The sequence below is a fragment of the Trachurus japonicus genome, chromosome 8 (assembly GCF_045865225.1).
Source record: "Trachurus japonicus isolate A0001 chromosome 8, Traja_1.0".
NCBI lineage: Eukaryota > Metazoa > Chordata > Actinopteri > Carangiformes > Carangidae > Trachurus > Trachurus japonicus.
In genome coordinates, this window is record NC_140914.1 from 14699581 (window position 1) to 14724705 (window position 25125).

A 25125-nucleotide genomic window follows, 5' to 3' on the forward strand; every position below is an offset into this window, starting at 1 on the left:
AGTACGTCATCACGTCGCTGGAACCTTCAGCTGTCAGACTTTGGCCACCCAAAGTACAGGTTTTGTTAGCAAACTAACTCGGACAGTACAAGCAGCGCAGACTTTATTTAAAGTTGTGCATTCATCGGCTGCTCGATCTTTGAACGCGCGAGCTGGCTATCGGACGCTGGGGATTGCACGAGGACGAACCGTCTCGTTTTTTTAGTCGCTGCTAGTTTTTTTCTTTGCACGACAAGCCATCGATCCTGAGCGGGTGTAAGGGTAGATGCAGGGAGGGAGGGAGTAAAAAAAGGCAAAAGTCTTTGTGCTTCCCTTCCCCCTCATCAAAGCAAAGGGGAAATGTCTCTGTCTAAAGGAGGTAAGTGTGTTTTTTTCTGCCCTCCCTCCCTCTCTACTCTTTTAAAAACAGCCCTGCACACATTTTTTAAACACCGAGGTGCAGTTTGCGTGGAAGTAGTTTAAGCTAGCTAATGTTTGAGAAAAAAAAGTAACCTTGCCAGGTGGAAGGCTGCATGTATGAGAGGAGGAGGAGAAAAAAAGAAGCTAGCCAGCCTATCTTTCCAGCTTTCTATCCTCATGCGAAGTCTCGTAACAGCCCTGTGTCTGAAGGTATTCAACGTAGGAGCCGCTGCTATTATTTTTATTTATTTTTTACTCTTAATATCTTAGCTAAACGGTGCGCACGCATCGCTCCGTCTAAGTTCCCGTGCGGGGGTAAGCTAACACAGTTTTCGCGACAATAAAGGACTTTTGCCAAGATGTAATTATCAAGCAACTTCCCCAACGTAGCCCCCCCACCACCACTACCACCACCACCACCCCAGTCGAGCTGGAAATGTCCGCGCTGAGATTAGTTTCTCCCTTTCGGTAAAGTAAAGCACAGTGGGACCACAGGTGTTTGTGTTTTTCGGCCTCATGACTCATCGATTGCACTGGGACCTTTTTGCGTTTGGCTAGAGTCTGTGTGTACTAATGTGTTAGCCTCCCACAAAAAATGTACATATTTAACACCGTGCCAATATGAAAATGTGTATTATTTTTCCCCCCTTGTTATTCCATCCCATCGTGGAAATTCCTGCAATTTAAAAATAAAATCAGGCGGTGATGATGCCATGGAACCAGGGCGCTATCACATACACTTGGCTTCCGCCTGTCACTCACTGTGAGACCGTGCTGTGCAATTACTGTACTCCACTGACTAAAACACACACCTTTGGAAAAAAAAAAAAAATCAAGGTCCTTCCTCTGCGTCATACACACACACATACGCACACACACATACACACGCGCACAGCATGATGATGATGATGTCAATTTACATTTCAAGTTCACCGCTTGTGCTGTTACACAACCATACTAGCGTTACCATGGTCGGGAGTACACACTGTTTTTGAGAGCGCTGTGTAGATTGGCTGCGTGCTGCTCAGGCAATCACAGCCTTTGGCCTACCATGGCATGTTTTGACTTGCAGCACCAATACCTAGCCGCAGCCTCTCTTTGTTGACAGTTCACTGGCTGCAAGCAAGACGCTGCATAGCTGCTACACAGGTTCTGTGCTTCTGCTTTTTTGTTGGTGTTGTTGTTATGATTATGTGCACCAAAGCCGGCCTGAAGTGTGCGTGTCAAAGTGTTTTTTTTTAATTAGTTTTATTTCCCTGGCTTCTGCAAGAAGTAGTTGTGCCTTCTCTAGTGGACCTAAATGCATTGCAGTGCTGTTAATGGTATTGCTGAGGCATGTTTGCAGATTGGGTTCTCCCTAACAGCACTGATAGGGTGGTGTGGAAGATAATCTGCGCATGAGTCATCATTGTCTGTATATGGACCCACTCCGAGGCCAGAGCTTCCTGATGGTGACTTGCCACACAGCTATTGACAGTTTGATCTCATGCACAATCCAGAAATTCTTGTCCACATTACGTGTGTATTACTGCACTCTGGATATTTTCCACTGAACATCTTTTGGTTTTTCTAAGAACCGCTGCATTTCCTGTAAAAGTGCACCACTTCACCGTAAGCACAGCATCAGCAAAAATGCTCATCTGATTACGATACCATCAGGTCTCAAAATGCACAATGTATTAATCTTATAAACCCCTTCACATTTCTGAGGTGGGAAATAAAAGTTTGCAAGGGAAAGGTGTTTCATAAACTTGCCGAATACAACTTGTGCCATATTTAGACATGAGGTTTGGATCCTTTCTGAGAAAATGCTATCTGTGTAACATGTATTCTTCCTGTGCTGCCTCGATATACTTTGACTGCAGCTGTGGCTGATGTCATGCCACTATTGTGTGCTATTAAGCTTATTTTGAGGACCAAGCAGGTCCTGCAGCAGTAAGCTGCAGTGACGCTGGCCTCAGTTGGCCCGAATGGGGACAGTGAGCAACAAGGGGGGGCTAAATGAAGTGACATCATATTTCCCAAAGGGTCCTGACAGTTGTTGTGTTTTCAGCGGATGTGTCCAGTCTGGCTGGGCATGAGTCATATCCCACCCCACAGCCCCCTGGCCACAGGGTCACTGCACACACCAGCACACCCGAACAGGACTGCTTCCTGAGGGGGGTGTTATAGTATTTCAAGTCCATTAATGCTTCACAGAAACACTTTGAGTAATAACGTCAACTTAAGTATAATTTACAGTCTGCAGTCTCTCTGCAGCAGGAAAGGATTCTTAAATATGTCCCAGCAGCTTGAACAAAACACATTGTGTTAGATGTTTGGCATGTCAGATGCTTTTGCGCTGCAGCACAGTGTTCATGTCCTACTCCACTTTTGTTCCTCGTTCTTATTCGTCAGGTCATCGGAAGGCATTGAGTGCTCATACTTTATCCCACACAGAGGAAACGCAAAATCTATTTTTGACTCAGAGTGTGTGAGTAAATCACACTTCAATCTCTCCCTACCACGTGAAACTATCGTAGTCTGTCCAGACACTGTAGACCTATTTTAGGGCTGCTGCACAAAATGGCCTTGGACTGACGTTTCAGTGGTAGGCCATAGAATCTAAAATCTTGGTAAAACTTCACTTCCCCTCCAGATTCATCGAGCAAAGGAGGGGTTTACCCAATCATACTTCCTCCAGACTGGAGTGGTGTGACTCACTCATTGGTAAATACAACCCCACAGAAATACTGTCAGCCAAAAGCCATACCAACCGTTGCTAACTTGTGCCACTTTTATTAAGAACTGTTGCGTTCGTTCCAAAGCGAAGGGGCCTTCCTCGTGCATCAAAGCAGTTCCTGCGAAGTGGGATAGAATCATTACACAGCTCTCGTCCAACCCTGTGTGCAGCAAGAACAGGAAATAACCTTAACTGTTTCTCTTCATATCCCACTGGGTGAAAATCTGGCCAAATCGGAGTGGACAAAGATAGAGGTCAAGAAAAGTGTTCTGTTTTTCCTGTCGACCTTGCAACAAGAGCCAACACGCTCGACACAAGTGTCCGTGTCAAGAGGAGTTGAGCTGTGTTTCCTGTGTTGTTGCTCGTAAGCCCGGTAGCTGTGTCATTCTGGCAGAGCCTTGCAGCCCCTTGTGGGAAGTCCCAAAGGCTGCTGGTAAACCGTGTTTATGAATGGGCTGCTGTCACTGATTTAACACAGTTTACAGCAGCATACACCAGATATTTAAACAAAAGAATCTTAACAGGTCCTAGACTGTGACAAAACAGAAAAACACATTAATAGATGATTTGTTTTCAGTGTCGGGAAAAAAAAATGATGACAGGAAGGAAGGCCCAATTCCATTGCATTGCACCCCCCACCCCCACCCCCCTCTTTCTTTTAGCATTTGAGTCATCATACCAATGTCGATTAGTCATTGAGTCCACCTTCTCTCTGTAGCAGGGCCTCAGCTTTTAGTACACCTAATCTCCAGTTAGATAACAGATCATTTGCCATGGTTTGTGTCAGTTTCAACTGCAAATTGATTGTTACCTTGAAAACACTCCTTACTACCAGAATAGAATGAAATCTATCAATAGGCCATTATGGAGAAAAGCAAACGAACAAAGGCCTCTGTAGTTATCACTGTAAGTGATTTGAAGCTTAACGGCTCGGCCAGGCCTCAAGAGTAATATGGCAAATCAGATGATTAGAGTCTGTGGAGATGAAGTCCATTTCCCCTTCATCCTTCACAACAAAACACAAAATGATACAAGCTTGTGGTTGCGGCTAAATAACAGTTTTATTGATCACTGTGGATCAGCCATCAATTTCTGATCTGAGCTGAGATGGTAATGGTTTTCTTGTCTCCAAAGGGAAGAAGAAGAACCCTGGGCTGAAGCTGGCCAAAGAAGTGTTCGCGCAGCCCGCACCAGCAGCAGCGTAAGGCTCAACTTTTACTATGGGGTAGTGATGGCAGCCACAGAATTAGAGTATGACTGATACAGTTGCTGGGTCAATATTAGTTCATCAGAGATACAGTGGTGTTGGTGTATGTAAGGAGCAATACATTTCAGCACAGAAACATGAATATGATCCATTATATTGTATTTGTGTATTGACATAGGCCTCAAAAGTCCAGCGTTACTATAGTTCTCCTTAATGAAATGCATTAAAAGCAAAATTCTCAGAATACTCTGCACATTTTTTCCAGGAATGTCCCTGCGCTCCATTTACAGCTCCTCTGCCTGGTGCAGTTGTTAATTACAAGCTGCAGAGTTACAGGGTTCAGAGAGAGTGAGAGCTTATTATTATTGGTTTTAGCACTTACTTTAATTAATGTTTGCTCATAAATTGCTTTAATAAACATGCACAGTGTCTTTCAGCCTATGAATTATTATAAGTATTATTATTGAGTATTGTGGCATCAAAACTGACCATAGGGTGTTGTTGTGGTTGTGACACAGTTTTTGCAGTTTTCATAATTGTTGCTCGCTCTCCGCAGGCCCCCTCGAGATCTCGACTCTAAAGCTTGCGTCACAATCGGAGATCAGGTAAAGCCAGCTCTGTATTCCCATGAGAAAGCTGTTCTATTTTTTTTTTTTTTTGCCGTGTTGAATACATACAGTATACATTATTGTGATGTCTGCCTCCTCTCTGCAGAACTTTGTGGTGAAGGCAGATGACTTGGAGGAGATTGCAGAGCTGGGGAGGGGAGCGTACGGCGTGGTGCACCAGATGAAACATGTGCCCAGTGGTGTTATCATGGCTGTCAAGGTAGGCTGCTACTCGGGTTACCTGGTTTGGCCTCTCTGTAGATGCACCACGCTTTTAAAATAGACACCGTGACTCATAGATGCGTTCAACATATGAACTCAGCTTGTAAACATTTAGGTCAGATCTGTCAGATCTATGACATGACAAATGACAGCCCACCTGTGATGTTTGTGTCCTCAGAGGATTCGTGCCACAGTCAACAGTTTGGAGCAGAAGAGGCTTCTGATGGACCTGGACATTTCTATGAGGACAGTGGACTGCTTCTTCACTGTCACTTTCTATGGCGCCCTCTTCAGAGAGGTGAGGCCACTGTCCAATCCTTATAACATACATATGTATTTTGTGAGTACCACGGACACCTGCCATCATCTCGCTTCTCCCCTCTCTTTTTCAGGGGGATGTATGGATCTGTATGGAGCTGATGGACACCTCTCTGGATAAGTTTTATAAGAACGTTATTGATAAAGGCAAAACCATCCCTGAGGACATCTTGGGAAAGATCACAGTAGCAGTACGTTCAGTTCCATATTTGACTCATTAGACTCTAAAATATTATAAAGTGTGTTTTAGGGATGCACCGAATATTCGGTAACCGAATATATTCGGCCGAATATTGCAAAAAAAGCAACATTCGGCCTTCGGTGGAATGAGCGCAAAGCAAGGCCGAATATTAAAAAAAAAAAAGTCTGATAAATATGCGATCGCGCGATGATCGAAACGGCAGTTTAAACCCCAGCTTTATTAGTAAGTGACTCCTACTGCTGGAAAAACAACAGCAACAAGAGCAGTGGGGGGAAAGCTGCACAGCGGCCGCGCGCACCGTTGCACGTCGCTCCAAGAGCCCGGTGCGTCCTGTCTGCAGCGGAGACACGGCCACTGAGAAGGCTGAGTGAGGGGACCGTTCCTGTAGGAACGCGCCTTTCAATGAATCATTTAAAAACCAAACACCCTGAACAGCATGCTGAGTAGGCTACGAGAGGGAGAGACGGCTGCAGCAGTTAAAACTAAAGTTCCTCATCCCAGCATGTCGCCCACTCCGTCCGTGGCCGACAGCTTTTAAAACAGTGTTTCCCAACCTTGGGGTCGGGACCCCACGTGGGGTCGCCTGAAATTCAAATGAGGTCGCCTGAAATGTCTAGTAGCCTGAAATGCCTAATTGATGAATTAAAAAAAATCTGACCAAGAAAGGTTAGGAACCACTGTTTTAAAAGACACTTGGTTTTTTTTGGAATGTACTTGCATAGATCTTTCAGCACTCACAATGGGCCGATATAGGCCTAAATGAAAAACTTTATATAACTTGTGCTTTTTTGATGAGCAATGGCAACTGGAATATTCAAAAACTGTCAGAATAGTCAATAAACATTTACTTTCTTTGAAAATTAAGTTTAAAAAAATATTTTATTTAAAAACTTTATAACCACTTTCGGTATTATTCGGTTATTCGGCCAAGCGTTTTGATTTTATTCGGTATTCGGCTTCGGCCAAAAAATGCCATTCAGTGCACCCCTAGTGTGTTTATATGTACAGTAAAGGAACAATAGAATCAGCATTAAAACAAAGATGATAAAGAGAGCAATTTGTGGTTTTATGGAAAGTAATGTTCATAATGACTTGCTGTCGCCAGGCAACCAAGCAATCAGTAATATAGCTGGAGACACCCCAGATTAAGTGCAGGGTGATGGATTAACTTTTCATCAAGACATATTATCAACACATAACCCACTCTATAACCACAAGTTCTTTTTTTCCGGTTCATAAATGGATCAAACAATGAGAGAAGTATCTACTTCTCATTAAACTTCCTGAAAAAAACAAATAAGTAAATTCACCCAAATGTAGAACAATTTCTAAGCACTTACTGTATTTTGCTGAGTGTTTTTATTTCATACATTTGGAAATGATTGCGCACTGTGCTGTGTTCACATCACCAAACCTAACCAGTGATGGACATAACGATGATTATTAATTGTTGTGTAAAACACACATCTGTATTGATAAGATATAATTTACATTTGTCATTGTCTCCCTTCATTTTCCCCTTTTCACCTCACAGATTGTCAAGGCATTAGAGCATCTGCACAGTAACCTGTCAGTCATACACAGAGGTAAGCAAGTGGAAGTCATTATGTGCAGTTTTCAGTTTTCCCATTAATATGTAAGTCTCATCTTCTTTATAATCCCCCCCCCCCGACAACGTCCCTGTCCAGATGTGAAGCCCTCCAACGTTCTGATCAACACTCGGGGCCAAGTGAAAATGTGTGACTTCGGCATCAGTGGCCACCTGGTGGACTCCGTGGCCAAGACCATGGATGCAGGCTGCAAGCCCTACATGGCGGTGAGTAAGGGACCAGGAGGCATCAGGGTGGAGATTCCTGGTACAGTATGGCTTAGATTCAGGGGAAGGATTCTCGAAATTTACTGAGGGATTGTACCGCTCCCAAGAGGCCTGGCCAGTGTCAGTGTCTGGGGTTTTTGAAAAACACTCTTCACCTGGAGGGAGGCCAGAAATCCACAGGCCAGGAGCTCCTTAACTGGACCCCAGACTGATGGCAATCAGGCCTCTACTGTCCAAACCTTAAAGCTCTCACACATCAGGCCTAAAATGTGGGCTCGCAAGACCAGTGCATGTTTTAAAATCCATATTGTAGCTATTCTTATTTTTACATGGCTTTTTAATTCTTGAATGACTTTATTCAAATCTGAATTAAAGTAAATGCAATTACTGTGTGTTTATTTTCGCCTCATTATTAATTAATTTATTGGTTCCTCTTTTTTGTCAAAGAATACAGGAGAATAGTTTAAAAATATTGTCTCTAAAAGTACAGTATAATAGTTTTTTATTGATCAGATTACGTCTTTATAGTGTTAGTATTTATATTGATCATAATTTCCATTTCAGCCTGAGCGGATCAACCCTGACCTCAACCAGAAAGGCTACAGCGTCAAATCAGACATATGGAGTCTCGGTATCACAATGGTGAGTAAGGCTGAATTATGGGTATTGTCGTTGTGACTTTGTGATACTCAGTGTTCTGCTGCACACAGTTAACACCAGTGTTGATATAGTTTTTCTGACAATAAATCACTGCAGGAGTCCATGTTCTCGCTGCCCTCCTCCTGACAATTATTTAATAATAATACTAATAATTAGATCTGGTTTTAAATGGGGATAAGAACATTGACAACAACAATATGTTGTTCTGATGGGTAATAAATGTGTATTCACTGTGGTGGAGACTGAGTTGATTTCACCTATACCTAATGCTGGTGGCAAATACCAAAATGTAAATAGCTCAGTCTTATGTTGCCACCTTTTCCTTTAGATCCCTTTTGATTATGAAATGCTTTGCAGTTTCCTTGTGTTACGACTGACGTTGCAGAGTGTTGTGTCAAAGCACATTGTAGGGGGAAAAAAACATACAAACTTAATTTGGTTAAAACAGGAAAATCTGCCTTGACTCATTCCCAATCTCTGGTGTCTGGTGTTGATATTTGCTGAGGATTTCCATTACAGGTAACTCGGCTTTCTAAACACGAGCCAGCGCTAATGCTGAGTCATGGTGACCCTTGACAGTTTTGATACCTGTGCCTTGTTGGTGGCGCACCCATAGCATTTCATGCTGACCTCAGTTACTATGACACAATTTACAGACTGACACATTCTGTGTCTGTGTCTTCTTAAGTTGAATAGAACAAAAGAAGCTTCTGTTGGGGTTTTTTGTGCGTTTGTAAATCTGAACTACAGAGCTGTCACAGTCAGAAGTTTGCCAGTGTCTGAGTCTGGAAAAACTGGTCCAGCTTATTATTAAATTCTGTATAGTATAACGTAATATTAGTTTCCTGAAATTGTTGCATTGCTTTCCAAACATTGTTCAATTAAATAGAGTACTGATAGTAAGCAACTGGAAAATTCACAGTGCTAAAGAATTCTCTGAAATGTCTGCAACAGTTGCAGGTGTTCATCAGAGATGACTCAACTTGAATCATTACTGAACCATTTCCGAAATCCTAACAGGCAATCATGAAATGTTTTCCCTATCACAAATGTTTGTGGTTAAATCAGCCTCCCTCTGTCTCACAGATTGAGCTGGCCATTTTGAAATTCCCCTACGAGTCTTGGGGGACCCCGTTCCAGCAGCTCAAACAGGTGGTGGACGAACCGTCTCCACAGTTGCCTGCCGACCGTTTCTCCCCAGACTTTGTAGATTTCATCTCCCAATGGTAAGTCTCCTCGCACGCAATGACCAACACTGTGTTCACCTGGTGGTTAAAATGAATGCAGCCAAAGGCCCAGCAGGGGTCAGTGTTTACTCTGTTTTTACAGCGTTTACAGCCACTGTGTTCTCACTTTTTTGAATTTATCTCTTGTTTTTACAGCTTAAGAAAGAAGCCAAATGAGAGACCAGCTTATACAGAATTAATGGTAAGCAGGTTAAACATTTTATTTTCTCTCATCCCAAAACACCAACAAATATTATTGTAGTAATTTGTCACCAGCCACACCAATACTGTAATGTTCACTGTACCATGGTTCTGGCGTTCGTCCACAAGAGGCCAGGCTTACCCAATTAACCCACCATGACCAGGGTGTGTATTTTTCACAAGTAAACAACCAACAAAGTCAAAAAAAAGAAGAAAAGAAAACATACAACCGGAGTTGTGAAAATATTTATTTATCAGTCAAGATGTCTAACAATGTGTTTTGAATGCGTTTTTTCTTTACACACAGAAACATCCATTTTTCACCCTGCATGACTCCAAAGAGACAGACGTGGCCAGTTTTGTCAAGGTCATCCTGGATGACTGATGGGCTCCCTCCCGGCTCCACCCCATCAGGGTAGGCGGGACCTCTCAGCAAAGGAACCAATGGCCTACCTTTTTTTTTTTTTTTTTTTTTTGTTAAAACTCACTGGAATGACAGACTCTCATGCACCCACACACAACAGGGGGGTGACCCAAAGACTGACAGCAGCCCAGCAGCACTGGAGTGGGAGAGTTTTGGTAATATGAACTCGTATGGCCAACTGGAGAGGTTTAATTCACTCCTCCAAGCTTCCTGTGTGCGCAATTATCCAACATGACGAATATGAACTGAACCTGATTTGTTGTTTTTGTCTTGTTCCGCTATTGTTTTTTTTTTGCCCCCACTGCCCCTCTCCTCTCTCCTTTTCAGAATGGACAGAGCCAGCCATTATTTCTTTGTGACACATATTGTATGTATCATTTGAATTTCATCTGCAAAACCAACAGTTAATGTGTATGTTGTTGCATATTGAAAGCTATATTTACATAAGCGTTTGTATGTTTTTCTCATTATACAGAGTTTTGATACTGTATATCGTTGAAAAGTGTGAATTTTACCGGACTAGGGCCTTGTTTGTCAGACGGACCTGGTTCCGCCCTCAGGCGATTGGTCAGTGCAGGGGCTGCAGTTGTCATGGGCCGGGCCGTGGGAGGCTCCAGGGCTGAGACAAAACATGTAAGAAATGTCAAAGGTCACATTCTGGGCAAGAGGAGTTGCAAGTCATTCCTAGATCGCTCAGCGGTCCGATGCAGGAATGTAAAGCGTCCCATATCATCGGTGATCTGAGGCAAACCCTCCATGCAGTGACCCCTCCGTGCTCCTCTTCTTTCTTGGGTATTAAAGAGGTGGGCTCCAGTGCTGCCATTGTTACTACCTGGAAGTATTCAGGGGTTGCCGAAACAAGCTCACAGCTTTATCTTTTTTCCGTGTGCCATTTTGCAAATCGTTCTCATGAATTACTGCATTTATTGTGTTTTTTTTTTCTTCTCTCCCTCTCATTTTGGACTTCTTCTCATTCATTTGGTTGCTTAATCTTCCCTTTGCCGACTTTTCTCAATTCTGGAGTCAGCATAGTCTTTTCATATGAGGCACTTACATTTTCTTTATTTTTTTCCAGAGACCTTATTATGCCTTACACAGACAGTATGGTAGGGAAATAATTTATGTGTTAAAGATGTAAATACTATCTCCTTTTTTCTTTCTTTTTTTTTAATGTAACATGGCACTGTCCCAACCTGGCAGTGAAGATGAATGGTAGAGTGGTTGGTATTAGTTAGTTTTAATGCAGTGTGACACGCGTACACAAACACTTGTACTCGCAGGGCCAGCTGACTGTCGTACACCTATTTTGGACTGATGTGCTGTCAGGCTCCACTGCTCAGGTTTCTGCGCTCTCCTTCATGAGGAGACGGCGGCCCCATTTTTTTTTAACCCCCTCCCTGAGGTTGTACTCTTCCTTGAGTGCTGGAGCGAGAGCCTCTTTTCAGTCCATGGTGGGCAGCCATTATCTACTCTGTCAGACCATACTATGCAGAGCCCCTTGGACTCATTACAAGAGGCCATTGCCATGTGGCAGTTTCCCCACTCCCAAGTGTTCAGAGACTGTGATGATGATGATGATGATGGTGGTGGTGGTGGTGGTGATGATGGTGACGACAGTGACGATGGTGATAACTGCCATGCCTCTGTTCATGGCTAGTACTCATTGCCTCTCTGGTTTACACTGTAGTGCGACCTTTATCAAAAGTCAGCGAGTTAGGAGTATTTATGATTGTGAATAATAAGGGAAAGCTAGCAACACCACAAAGAAGCTGCTGTTTTTTTTCTTTTTTTTCTTTTTTTTTTGTTGGCCTTCTTTGGATGGCCGTTCCCTTGGTGTGTAAAAGTGAGTTTTTACGCTGATCACAATGAGAATGGAACACTTGCTCTACCTCTTACTCCTTCACTCTATTTGCCACCTTTTAATTGGGTGGGACTGACAAACTTGAACTATGGAAAGACAAAAAAAAATAAAGGCTTTATTGTTCAGTATGTTCATTTATAACCTTCATCTCACGCTTGCTGCAGGATTAGCTCAAATAAGTAGTTTGTTTGGGTAATGTACGGAAGATGTATAATACTGAAGTTTCTTATATTCAAATCCCATGAAAAGACCAGAACCAGCAATGAGCAAGTATTGTGTGTAAGGCCAAAGCAAAGCTCAACATAATTCCCTTCTAACACATCGAGCCACTGTTTTGCACTAGCTGTCATACTGTATTTCTTCATTACTGTATGCACACTGTAGTTTTTGCTGAAGATCTGCAGAGCTGCTGCTCTAAATACTTTCTAGCACAGTAAAAGTGGTGTCAGGTTGCGTCTCAGGCTCTTGAGTTGGCCGATCAAATACGTGCAAGCAAACACTGCTGCGAGGAAAACGTACATGCACTGTTTGCCTTGAAAACGTTCCAAACAAGGATCAAGAGGTTGCCGATGGGATAATTGTGGAGTAGTAAAATCCTGCCTCTGAGTTTTATAAACCACTCTGCAGTGTTTCGGCATCTGAAACCTGTCACACTGGTGAGTCTATTTAAACAGGACATCTTGTATTGTAATATTCATTGGTATCTAAACTTGAACACACATCCTTTTGCATTGTTTTAATGCAATACTATTCTCCAACAAACGCACCATTCACTCCTGTTTGAGAAACTTTTTCTTTAAGAAAAACTACAATAGCCAGTGTCTCTTACAAATATTTTTGGAATTAAGCTACAATTGTTAGCACTCTAAAATACTTTGACCTCTGAGAAATTGATCCTGAATGCCATTGACAGGGTAGGAACATTGGAAGTTAAGTGTCAAACGCATTGGTTTTTGTCTTTTCATGGTATTTGACAACAACAAGAAAGAACTCAGATTAACACTGGCTTTGTTTTTTTGGTCTCTTTCTACTTGCTGTTTTTGGTTAATTTGTTTTTCAGGTCGCTCCTCAGGCCACTTAAATCCCACTTCCATGTCACTAACAGTTCCACTTAAGACTCTTATTCCTGCAACCGCGCACTGATCGAGATAAGAGATACTGGAGCTGACTGATGCAGCTGATAAAACGTCTTTGGGTTTCTACCAGCAGCAGTTTCCAACTTGTTCACCTGCTTTTGTAGAGCCTATAGCGACAGTGGAAAAGCCAAAATTCAAGTAATCCAACCACCAACCTTATCTTTTAGACACAGTGTTACAAATTAGGGTTCTCCCAGGTTTCAAGTGCAAGTCATTCTCCAGCTATTACACTGAATGCGTGCAATATGACTGTTGCCAGAAGTGGTACAGTTTCTATTTGTGTAAACACCCTTATGTAAGTGGACAGGAGTGAATGCACACTTCTTGGGAAGTCGTGATTCTTCTGAATGTGTGATGAATAGAGAAGAATCATGTTGATGGCTCTTTCTGAGTGCTTTTTTTTTTCTTTTTTTTGCTGTGAACGTTAACAACAGAGGTTAACAAAAGCTCACTTTGAACAAGCTACTCTATTCTGAGTGTGTCTGTCAAAGACCAATGACTTCATGCCAGGATGAGAAAACTCAATGCCAGGCGACTGCAGGCAGTGTCGTGCAGAAGAGTGTGTTTGCCAACCAAACTAAAGAAAACTCTTTTTAGGAAAGAAGGCCTTTGAAGTGACCTTACATAATGCTGCTCAAAAGATGTCATGTGAGCAGAAAATAGCCAGCATCCAGTTGAATTACTGTCCCAGCTCAATGTGGACTCTGATGCAGAAGTGCATCACTACCTCTCTGAGCAGCGGATGGGCATTTTCAGGATCAACTGTCAGAATGGTGACAGTTGGAACGCATGGTCACCATCTTATTTGTTCTTTGCAAAATTAATAACAATTATAAAATTATTTCCAATCTTTTTCTTCTACTACACTGATTTCCATAGGGAATGATGCAACGTAATGATATTTACTTTAGTGATGACATCAGCACAGGATTTTAACTTTGTGTGGCCTTGATGGTGCACATGCTATTATCCTCTAAGGATTTAGTGCTACTGGTTGAAAATTAATTCTAATCATGGAGGAAAACAGAGATATGGCTCAGAAAAAGAAAGCAACTTGATCAAATTCAGCGTAGTAAAATCTGTGCCAATAACAACCAGTTGTCTCAACACCTTAAACCCAACCTTTAAAAGTAATTTTACTGTTGGCTGCACTTACTTTATGCATTTCTTTGTAGAAAGGTTGGATTATATTGATTAACACTCATTTTTCCCAGAGAGAGCAGTGTGATCAGTAGGGCAGCGGCTCCAATCTGAAGACAGGTGTATAAGAGACGGAGGTGGTTCTATCTCTAGCTATCACACACATCTTAGAAGCTTTCATGATCTTTTTATCAAGCAGTTTCCATCTTTTACTGTTTTCCCTTTGGCAGGTTTCATTCAACAAACAAGTAGCTGTGATTAAATTCAAGCCTATTTTTGCCTGGTGAAGTGAAGTTTGGGAACTGCTGTTTCGCTGTTGCCCCGAGGGACTCCACAGATGGACAGATGAGTACCAGACAAGACATAGTAAGTATGTGCTCTCCATTTTAGAATTATTTCCTTGATCGCATGCCAGATCTCACGATCTCCTGACCTGCCTATGTCCTGGAGATGGAAGTCCTGTGGCAGTGTTTGGTACACACCCATTCAATCATTAGGGTGCCACACACGCAGCGTTCTATACAACCATCCTACTGATGATGATGTGTTGTGCCAGTTATAATAATTCAGCATTTTGTTATTTTTCAATGGACCAATGGGAATTGTGGGTGAACTCAGGACATTATCCCTCACCAGCTTTCCATGTACCGTGTATGCATCCCCCATCCAGCCCATCTGTGTCTCAAAGCCTTGCCAAGGAAAACATGACTGTTACTGTGCCCTTAGAGGGCAGATGTACAAGCAGCAGATGACGTTGTGCAAGTTTGTCTTCTACAGGCATGACACAGGGTGGCCTGTGATGGAAAGTTCGAATGGGGTCCTTTTTCTGAGGAGGGTATGAAACCAGATCTTCTTAGGCCGCACAATCTTACGTAACATCTTGTTGTGTGGATGGGCTCTTGTTGCACTGTGAGTCTTGGTCTTAGAGGGAGGGAGGGAGGGAGGGGTAGTGAGTGTGGGCTCGGACTCTGGCAGACATAACCTGTTGAGGATCCTTAAGTAGTCTTGTTACAGTCGAAGTTAGAGGGTGTCCCATCTCTGCACATAACATGAAAACATGCACATATTTTATAACCAACAGAAGAGAAATGGTTATGTCAGTCATGTTCAGAGTGCACTGCCTTTTAGCAGCCATTCATTCAATTCTGCAAATGGGAAAAGGATGAATTATTTAGTGGCATTCGTCATAGGATTTGGATCATTTTGTCTAACAATTAATTTTTCAGCAATTATCACCAAGAGTTTTTAACTGAGAGAGAGAATATTATTATACTGTAACATTCAATGAGAAAAGCTGTATTTCTTTCATAAGAAGTTAAAAGGTTAACAGTCAAAGTTTAACAGCTGTAGCATCACCATGTTACCAATTAAGTAGAACATTAACATAGATAGAATATAGTATAATAATATATAGTATAATAATAGAAAAAGTAAAGAAAAATTAATTTTTGGCAAGTAGCATCAGTCTAAAAAGGTTTTTAGAAAGATCTTTTTTTTTAAGTTATAGTAAAGTTGCACTATAATACTCCACTGTTCAAAGTCCCACCTCTATATTAGATCTATGTGTATTATTTGCAGAGAAAAAAATTACTAAATAAATTAAGTACTCACTCATCATCGTTGAATCATGTATTGGATGATTATTATTATCTCCTTAGAAATTTTAGTCATTACAATGGAGGAGTTCTAACAAGTTCTACAATATTAAGAGCAGCTTTAAATAGAGGCATGTTTTAATATAAGCTACAGATGGTAGAGCAACCTAAAGTGTACTTCTGCAATATTAGACGTAAACTTCCTCCTTTCTATCAAAAGCCTTGAGGGGAGTTCTGTGCTCTCTGGATTCAAAAGGTTTGGTGACAAAGCAGATGCTTGTCCATGAATACATATCCTACAGAAAGGAAAATGGACAGAGGGTCTTGTACAGGGTGAGGCAATTACATAAATATATTTTGGTTAGATTTAGTTTAGATTTAGTTAAAAGTGGATTGGGAATGTTTACTGGTGGGTTTTTTTTCAGCTTCTCAGACTTCAGACTTTTTAACCCAGTTGGCAGTGAGGATTACAGATATGATACAACATGGCATCGGAAACGAGTGCACAGCTTTGGGTCTCGAATGTGAGGCCAAAGCTGGATTAAGCATTGAATAGAAACATGAAAGGGCATCCTGGATCACAAATGCCACCTGCTAGAGAGGGATTTCTTAACCTTCGCTGATCGAGAAGATGACGTTGATTCTGGCTGCCTTTTTTAAATGGTTCAAAGCTTACAAGAGGTACAGCACTCAGTGTTTCACTGTTTTGCACTAAAACAATACGGCTGTGGAAGTTTGTTGTTGAGGGTGGTGCCGGAGAAGATTTGGTAGTTGAGTGTGGATTAAACGTTGTTGTAGCGATGGCGAGCAGCCCAAGAAAAGATCTGTCTGCCCCTGTGATGTTACATATAAGCAGATTGATGGCAAGACCGTGTGTTAGTGTGAGAATAAGCAGACATCCATATTAAAGCAAATATTTGAGATCAGCACTGCTCATAAAACACTGTTGACAGCATATTTAATCAACCTGGCAAAGGTGAGAGATCTTCAGTTTACACAGTTTCGACACAGACGAGCTCTTGCAATGGGCCAGGGTTTACAGTCGTGTCACACCCCTCGTGTCTCGGCTCTGTTGTTGTTGTGCCAGTATGGCCTCAGCAATAATGATAACACTGCCAAATTAGGTGAGTGAGTAGCAGCAGTAGCTGTCGTTCAGCGATTAAAACCCTGTTGATGTTATGTTTAGTCAAAGTGATCAAGTTCTCACTCCTCATGGGAGAAAATGCACAGCATTAACCAACCATATACAGTCCGAAACATTAATAGACACCATAATCATCAGTAATGGCCATGAGGATTGCGTCTATGAATAATTACACTTTTAACATTTGCAAGACACTGAGAGCTAAACAAGGAGGTCATGCGTTGTTTGCTGCATGATTCAGAACATTTGGACTATTTTAAAACCCAGGATAGCCAAGGAAGGTGAAATGTAATATCTCTGTATTCACTGCTGGAGAAGAAGTGCTGCAGTCTGATGTCAACAGGCAGAACAGCTGCAGCAGCCAGGCCAGGCACTCCCTCCCACTATCCAAATCTGTCATATAAACTCACTGGATGACATAATGATGAAAATTTGCTTAAGTCATTTTGTTTTTTTTTAGTTTGTGCGCACAGGAATTTGATTCACACCTATTTCTGGCCCTGGGGCTTATTTTTCAGTCACACCTAAAGGAGAGATTTTTTTTTTTATTTTTTTTTTTGACCTGGCAACTGCCATTTGCCTGATTACATAAATGCGTTTCCGTGTTCCCATTGATGACCTGCAGCAGCACTGACACACATTGATCTGTCAAGTTATGTTGCTGTCGGCAGCCGGGCAAATGAGCAGAGACACTGCACACTACTGAGACTACAATTCAAACTACTAGAATATTACCAGATAATAGGACTGAATGCATAAAAGTTGTCGAAGCCTCAAGCAGATACTGGGACTGTGGTACCTTTAGGGTGACTTGCTTATCTCCAGCCTAGGGAAACCTTTCTGACTGTAAGTTAAACCACAAATATTTGGTGACCACAAACAAAACATAAATAGGCCTACAAGTGTGCCACTGTGCATTCAAATTATTGTGACTTTTTTTAGTTTTTGTCCATGTGTTCACTTCAAAGCTTGCTGTCAAGTCTGGACATTTTGCCCTGGGACATCATGACTTTGGATAGTGGTAACCTACTTGTTATAGGCCGCAAAATAAACTTTCACTTACAAAAAAAGAACCGTTTTCTTTTGATTAAAGTGAGCTACACTATTGTTGAGGAAGGCTCTGGTCCAAGGCTGGGTTTTTAGCCGATTTGAATAGTAGCTACTGTATGTCAGTAGGATTTTAATGAGGCCTTTTTTTTTGCATTTGTCATTCGAATGTTAGCATTTCTGCTGTAATGCATTTTAGAATGTCGATGTTAGCATTCCCCAGCTATGTCCCATTCACTACGCTCTTTGTTGTTTGTTAATTGATTTGTGATACAGTTAACTTTACCATAAAAACAGATTTACTTACCAAGAACTGTTGCGAGCTTCATTCCTTTATTCCTGTAGCTCAATTTTCATCACTTCATTTTCTCGCTAACCAGTCTCACCCTGGTTAGCTTGTCTTTTCACTTTTGAAAACCCAACTGCCTTGAAGTTCTGCTATCAGCCATGATAACATCAAGTAGCAGATCTAATAAACAGTGCCTTTAAAAGCTCATTAAGGGACCGCTATGGTAGTGCTACTCGTAGCCTACTATTGCCTCCCACCTCCCTTATATTACTATTTTCATTTTTTGAATCATTATGCAATTCTAGATAATTATTCTGACTTGTTCAATGTTTCTTTGCACACAGGAAATGTACAAATTGTAATAATCTTCCATGAAGATCTCAACGTAAACCTTTGAGGCAGAAATCTACTGTGCAATTTATAGATTACCAAAATGGGCCATTGTCTGAAGTTTGTAGTCTTTGTATTCAATTTGAACAACCATTCCTCAGGATAAACGGCAGGGTTTCTTCAGCCTCTGCACACCTGCTACTGTTGACTCTAGGGTGAGGTCAGCAAGTGATTGTTTTCTTTGTTGCCATCACATGTCCTCTGGTTTCTCTTGATGGTGGATGGAGGGGGGGGGGGGTTGCTGGCAGAAGGGGAAAATGAGCAGTGCCCCCCTAACCCAGGCTGTTTTCCTGAAGGAGAGCCCATGCGTTTAGAGCCCAGCTGGTCTAATGGAAACAACCCTGTCCCCAGTGACAGTGAGTGTAGAGAGATACTTCTCATCAAGCCTGCCTCACTGCAAGTCTGTGCCTGTTTATGCAAAACAACCAGGGCTAAAAAAGAACCAGACCACTGAGACTTCATTTTATAGATAGCCTAAAACCTCTTCTAGTCTTCTTGAGTGACAGATCTCGAAGCTGTATCTCTTATGTACAGCCACCACCACCATACCTTACATTTCATCAGCATCTTGAGAAGCTTACGTCACAACATAGTTAACACAAGCTGAAGAACCACACGTAGGCTACTGGCTGTAGTCTATATGTGTGTGTCCGAGGCAATGATGGAGGCAGGTGTTGCATGTGAAGGATGAAGTTCCAAACTGGAAAAGTCGAAGGTCTTTCTTTCCAGTCATATGATTCACTCGCAGGACCAGAGCCAACCGGCTAGTCCAGTCCTGCTCCAGAGGCCTTTCAAGATCCGAGTGATTAGCGCTCATACCCCATCATTCTCCATTCACCTTTTTTTTCAATATCATAGGAAAGTCATTGTCTCTTTCAAAAGGGGTTGATGTATTGTTCCTGAAATAGACTTGGCCAAGCTCGTTTGACTTTTGTCCAGATTATTTCCAAGTCTGCCAATGTTTAAATGACACACACATAATCCTGGCTTCTGGGAAAATGGATGATGTCTGTATGGGCCGCGCCTCCTTTTCAAAGTAATCGTTCAAGTTGGAAAAACAATGCAGTGCTTCACATGCACATGCACACTGGGCTAGAGCACTGTAAAAGAAACGCTTCCTGCATTTCATTGTCACTTGTGTAATTCTTCCCATCTTGATATCATCAGCCGGACTTTTATCTCCAGATCTTGGCGCCCATCATCTGACGTTGTAATTGATGAGGAAAGTCAAAAGATCGGAGCACAACATTGATTACCTGAGCCCTCGGGTGTAATGCTGAGCCCTCTCTCTGGTGTAGAGACAGTCTTAAGTGGCGTGCCGCTCTTCTCCTGTTACCAGTGTCTCTCGGTGGACATGGAAATCTTGCCCCGTTTTCAGTAGAGATGACTTCCATTACACCTCTGGTTCATGTACCTCCCATTAATCAGACCACACTGGAGACCTGTTCTTTCTTTGGCTCTGTGCTAGTAGAGATATTGTGTATGCTGCGGAAAAACATATGTTGATGTTATACACCTGTTTTACAATAGCTGCTATTTTAATGCACTGATTTAGTTGCATATCGCACAGCCATCTGATTACTTTTCATACGATAAGGCTGGTAATAATAATGTATAACACAATCCTCTGTTTGATTTTGATCACAAGAAAATTGCCCATCAAGTCAACTCTTTGCTGTCTGTCTCTTTCCCCCAGGGGAGTCTCTAATCAAAAGTCACATGTCATCTCACGCAAAGCTTCTGTTGCATTGTTTTCCTTATGGCAGACCTGCTTAAACCGAGCATAAGCCACCTCTGTAATCTCAGGACAGGGGAGAAAATTGTGTTGTGACGTAAGGAATAATCTTCTTGTTGGGAGAAATTGCATTCTGAGCAGACTGAAGAAATCACTTGTTATTTTTAGAACAGACTATAGCAGCCTATTAACAGTAAAAAAAAAAAGTACTTACTTGTTATTTAAGTAAGTAAAAAATAAGTCATTTAATAGAAAATGCTGGATTTATTTTTTTTTATTTTTTTTTATTTTGTGCTTTCTTTACACAAGAAAAATTTACACATTTCTATTTGTCATTGTCAATAATTTTATTTTTAATCCCCTACCCCTGTTGATGTGGTTTTGAAACCTTGGACTCTATCCCTGCGTGTACATTATTTGGTATCAGGTAGCTTGACACCATAGGATATTCAGCACCTCTCAACAGGATGCTAGAAAGGCCACTGTTGCAATAAACATCCACCCGTTAGGTCTGAAGCCAGGGAGATAATCTCACCTAAAAAAGGGAGAAGATGATATCGACCATCTGCTTCATCTGGAGGGGATTTGATTGGCTTGCTGCAGCAGAGCAGAGCAGTGGGGATGATTAGGCCTCCCTGGTGTCCCATTCCACTGGGTGCCAGGCTCAATGTCACCACTGATTGGATCCTCTAATCTTGTTCTGTGTGAATTAAATCTAAAGTGGGGAGGAGGATGATCGCATTCACTTTGCCCTGATTTTCGTTGTGCGAGTGTGTGCGTTGCTGTAACTCTTACTCCCTCTCTCCCATGATTAACAGGTACAGTATGAGACGGCTCTCCTGGCCCTGGACAGGGATCTGTATCTCTGACACCATTTCCACTTGACGTCCAGGGTGATCTAAATTGCAAGTGCAACTTCCAATCTGCATTGAAGATCCTGGCACACCAAACAGGTGCTGCAGGGCGATATTTTCTCTGCAGTATCAATATACATCGAACCCCATGGGGGAACATGTTGATGAATAAGTAATGGGCATTTGATAGTGAAAATTTAAGCAAGGACAATCAATTTAGAAATTAGTTTTATCGTCACATTTGCTGTCTGCAAGTAACTGAACTGTAAACACACAAAACATAGAGATGATCGTCAAGCAAAATTAACAGTAATCCTGTATGTTGTTGAAGAACCACCTACTCCAATGCATTACCTCAGTGATTTAGCACTGCACTGCCAAAACACCAGTGGACTTGTGAGAGACAAGTTAAAACTAATGGTCAATATCCATAACCACAGTAGCAGCTCTGTGAAACTGATATAATGACTGTGCTGCATAAAATGTCAGGAGATCCCTAAAGTTATTACAATTAATCCTCTGGAAACCATGAGTGAAATGTCATGGCACTACATCCAACAGCTGTCCAGATATTCCAGTTAAAACTAAATATGTCAACATCATGGTGGCACTAGAAGAAAATGAATCATATGAATCATAAATGTCTATAGGGACAGTTAAAAGGTGTGATAGACTGAGAAGCAAAGATGTAGTTAAGACCAGCATTTCCCAAATGGTTGCCATGAGACCTAGTTTCCCCAGAATGAAACGTCATGCCATACTATCATCATCATCTTTTCTATCTTCAGACTCCGAACAAACAAAGAGTTTGATTTCAAGTTTCTTTCTCTCTGTTTCTCTCTATCCTCCAGAGGGACCCATGCTGGAACTGACGTTGCTGGTTGCCTAGACATCGTTATAGTAACCCTGGCTGTGGGCCTTTCTTGGCTCTTTTATGCACGGAGGCTGCTTCGTCCTGAGGGGGCTGATGTGCCACGCATTCAATGGAAAGATGTCAGCTCCATTCACAAAAACAGGTTTGCAACATGGAGTTAGAGGTTTGGTTCTTTGAACCTGAAGTCATTGACAGGGCAGGGTGGGGCGACAGGCTTTGTGGTGGAAATGAATCTCCAGGGAATGTTGGGAAAATGTTGGTATGAGTATATCTCATCTTACATAATATAATTATCACTGCAAATTTTTAAACGGCAACGTGTGAGTGTGCAGCATGCATTAAGTACTAACTTGCAAATGGTCTATACTCTAAAAAAAAATAGAATCTGTGAGAATATAAGAAAATATACATTGATAATATTACAAACATAGTTTAGCTGACATAAATAAGCAGTGCAGTCTGTGGCAGTTGGTGGTCCCCAGTGTATGAACATAGTGGCTGGTTGGCAAGACTAGTTTGATTTTGACCTTCGTCACTGAAGGGCTGGACACAGTTCAGAGGTATCCATCTCTCCTCAGCTGTCCTCATAAACAAACCCCTCTCAAGTATCACCCTTGTTTTCGAAAGACTTTTATATTCTTTATTTATTTTATTGATACTTCCCAAGCTCCGTTAACAGAGTTATTCTGAAAGCGGAAACCTGGCAAAGACCACTGTAGGATAACCACAGACAAAACAAAGAGATCTTAAGAAACAAAAGGAAAGAGAAAGAGTTTTTTTTTTTTTTTTTGCATAGGTGCACTCTGGTACTTCAACAAATACCACTAGCCTATATCCGCTTGCAAGGGTTTTACATTTTCTGCCTTTGCTGTGATCAGGGTTTGGGATTCTTTTCTTATGGTCGATTTGCTTTGGACAGTTAGCCAGGCTGATAGTTGTAGGTGAGAGACAGTAAGAAACTCTCCTCAGAAGCTGATATATGTAACTTTCAACACCTTAAGCCGTTTTCTGCAGATAGTTTGCATTGGACGGGTTTGTCATTATGGACGCAGACATTATAAATGGACGTCACGGAACTGTTGAGTTCATTGTTGTGGCTCATTCACTGATGCACCTCCATTATAGGCAACAGAGAGTGCGACACCACACACAGCCAAATCTTCTCAATACAAGATTCTACTGGTCCGGAGCCAACAATGAGCATAAAGTAGGTATCGCCTTTGTTTCCTGGCTCTGAAAGCATTTGTCAAGGTTAGAGGAGCCCAAGCCAGAGGGATAAAGGTCAGTGGCATGAATACATGACCACAGTTATTGCCGAAGATACAATGGTGTGAAGGGAAAACTGTAGAAGTATTTTGCCCTCAGTTAGAAAGTGCAGAAAATGCAATTTCAGAAAAATAGCATCAATTATTTGCATGACAAGTGAAAACAATACATGGACAACCGAAATAAAATGATAAGTAAACAGTGCAGCGGAGAACAAACACAACTGCGTGTAAGCAGCGACGTGCCAAATGCCTTTTTGTTGCTGCTTGTGTTACCAGACACACCCACTGTGCATAAATATACATATTGTCTTTCAGCAGGCTGGGGGAATGGAAAAAGCCTGAATCTTGTCCAACATATTGTACCTGCTGGATTCTCCTATTCCTCCCCTGAGTGTCATGAGACACTCAGCTGTCAAAGATGGAGCCAAAATAAGTGTCAGCAGGTGTGTGTCTGTGCATCGACATGTGTTTGTGTGCATGTGTAAGGTTATTGTGGTTCAAAAATCTGAAACTACTATCAAATGTAAGCAGATGAAAACAAGCAAGTAGTGACAGAACAGACTGTTAATGAATAGGATCAAATTAAATTTCCAGTCAGTTTGTTACATTTAGCTCTTGAATGTCATGTAGACAAGATACGAGGTATAAAATGATTACACATTACAAAATTAAAATGAGCAAACACCCATGTGGTTATAAAAAGAATATCCTTGCACAATGAGAGGAGACAAATCTCTGCTGGGTTTTCACTCTCACTATCCAGGAATTCCCTTCTCACACACACACACACAGCAGCAGTGCAATGTCCTGAGTGCAAATCATAAAAATCATTCTCATAGTTATTTTTATTAAACTATTCATAGCTCCGAGCACTGTACAAGAACAGGTATTAAAGTCAATTTAAAACTATTTTAAAAATTGCTTAGAAACAGGACACATTAAAGCACATACGATAAGGTGATAACAGCCTGTAAACTCTGGCTACAAGACTGCTGTGAGACAGGCCTTATGCAATTGTCATTAGAATTACATAATTATCTAATTGAATCCAACAGCCTTCTAGGAAGTGCTGTGTTTTGTTTTTTTAAGCCAGTCATGGTGTGAGGCTTGAAGCCAGGCTGCAGGTGACAGTGTGGAAATCAATAACTTCTGAATCCTAAAATTCCCAGCCAAAGTGACCTGACTGTATTAGATCTTAGACTTCAGCAGGCAGTTCATTTCCACTATGTTGAGTTATACGCTAAAAAGGTCAAAGCCATCATCAAACACATCCCAGACTTGTATTGGCTTTCATCCTCAGAGAAACCTCTGTCCCACTTCCAGACACGTTGAGGCAATAAGTTATTTTGACGGAGTGGCAATAATTGGTTAACGTCACTGCTACTACAGCTTTATTTTACCGTCAAGACTGTTGGAAGAAGAGTGGTGCTCTTCTTGGAAGTAGCAAAAAATAAATAAAAATAGCGCAGTCGATCGCAAGATAAATGTCACATCTGGTGGACGGCTGTGTGTGAAACCTGGATGTGCCTCAGTGCAGCCGTGGACTCAAGTTTGATAACCTCTTTTAACATTTGTCACAGCAGATAGAGCATCGTAATCACTGGCTTGACAAATCACACATAATATATTCAAGACAGAATATCAAATCCAGCTGATTTTGACTTACTTCCGCTTGATAACCCATGACCTAGATGCCTGAGAGTCGCCACACTCTGCTCTGTGACACATGTTGTCTCAATGCGTGGATCTCCAGATCTGTTTCAGCAGGCACACACATATGTCAAACA

At 41.7% G+C, this 25125-nt stretch overlaps 1 protein-coding gene across 1 annotated transcript; it reads left to right on the forward strand.

Moving 5' to 3' along the window:
- Window positions 1–7: 7 nt before the first annotated feature.
- LOC146982874 (dual specificity mitogen-activated protein kinase kinase 6-like) lies at window positions 8–11994 on the forward strand. Its single transcript, XM_085784135.1, has 12 exons — window positions 8–358; window positions 4256–4322; window positions 4885–4933; window positions 5043–5156; window positions 5337–5456; window positions 5551–5667; window positions 7213–7264; window positions 7367–7494; window positions 8059–8136; window positions 9241–9380; window positions 9537–9582; window positions 9889–11994. Exons 1-12 carry the CDS (start codon window positions 340–342, stop codon window positions 9964–9966), a joined length of 1008 nt encoding a protein of 335 aa, XP_085640261.1. The 5' UTR covers window positions 8–339; the 3' UTR covers window positions 9967–11994.
- The last annotated feature ends 13131 nt before the right edge of the window (window positions 11995–25125 follow it).

Excerpts from the sequence above, each read along its gene's own strand:
- LOC146982874 (XM_085784135.1), top strand. Across the intron at positions 4,934-5,042 it reads GCGTCACAATCGGAGATCAG|AACTTTGTGGTGAAGGCAGA; the intron begins GTAAAGCCAGCT and ends TCCTCTCTGCAG. Across the intron at positions 9,381-9,536 it reads GTAGATTTCATCTCCCAATG|CTTAAGAAAGAAGCCAAATG; the intron begins GTAAGTCTCCTC and ends TTGTTTTTACAG.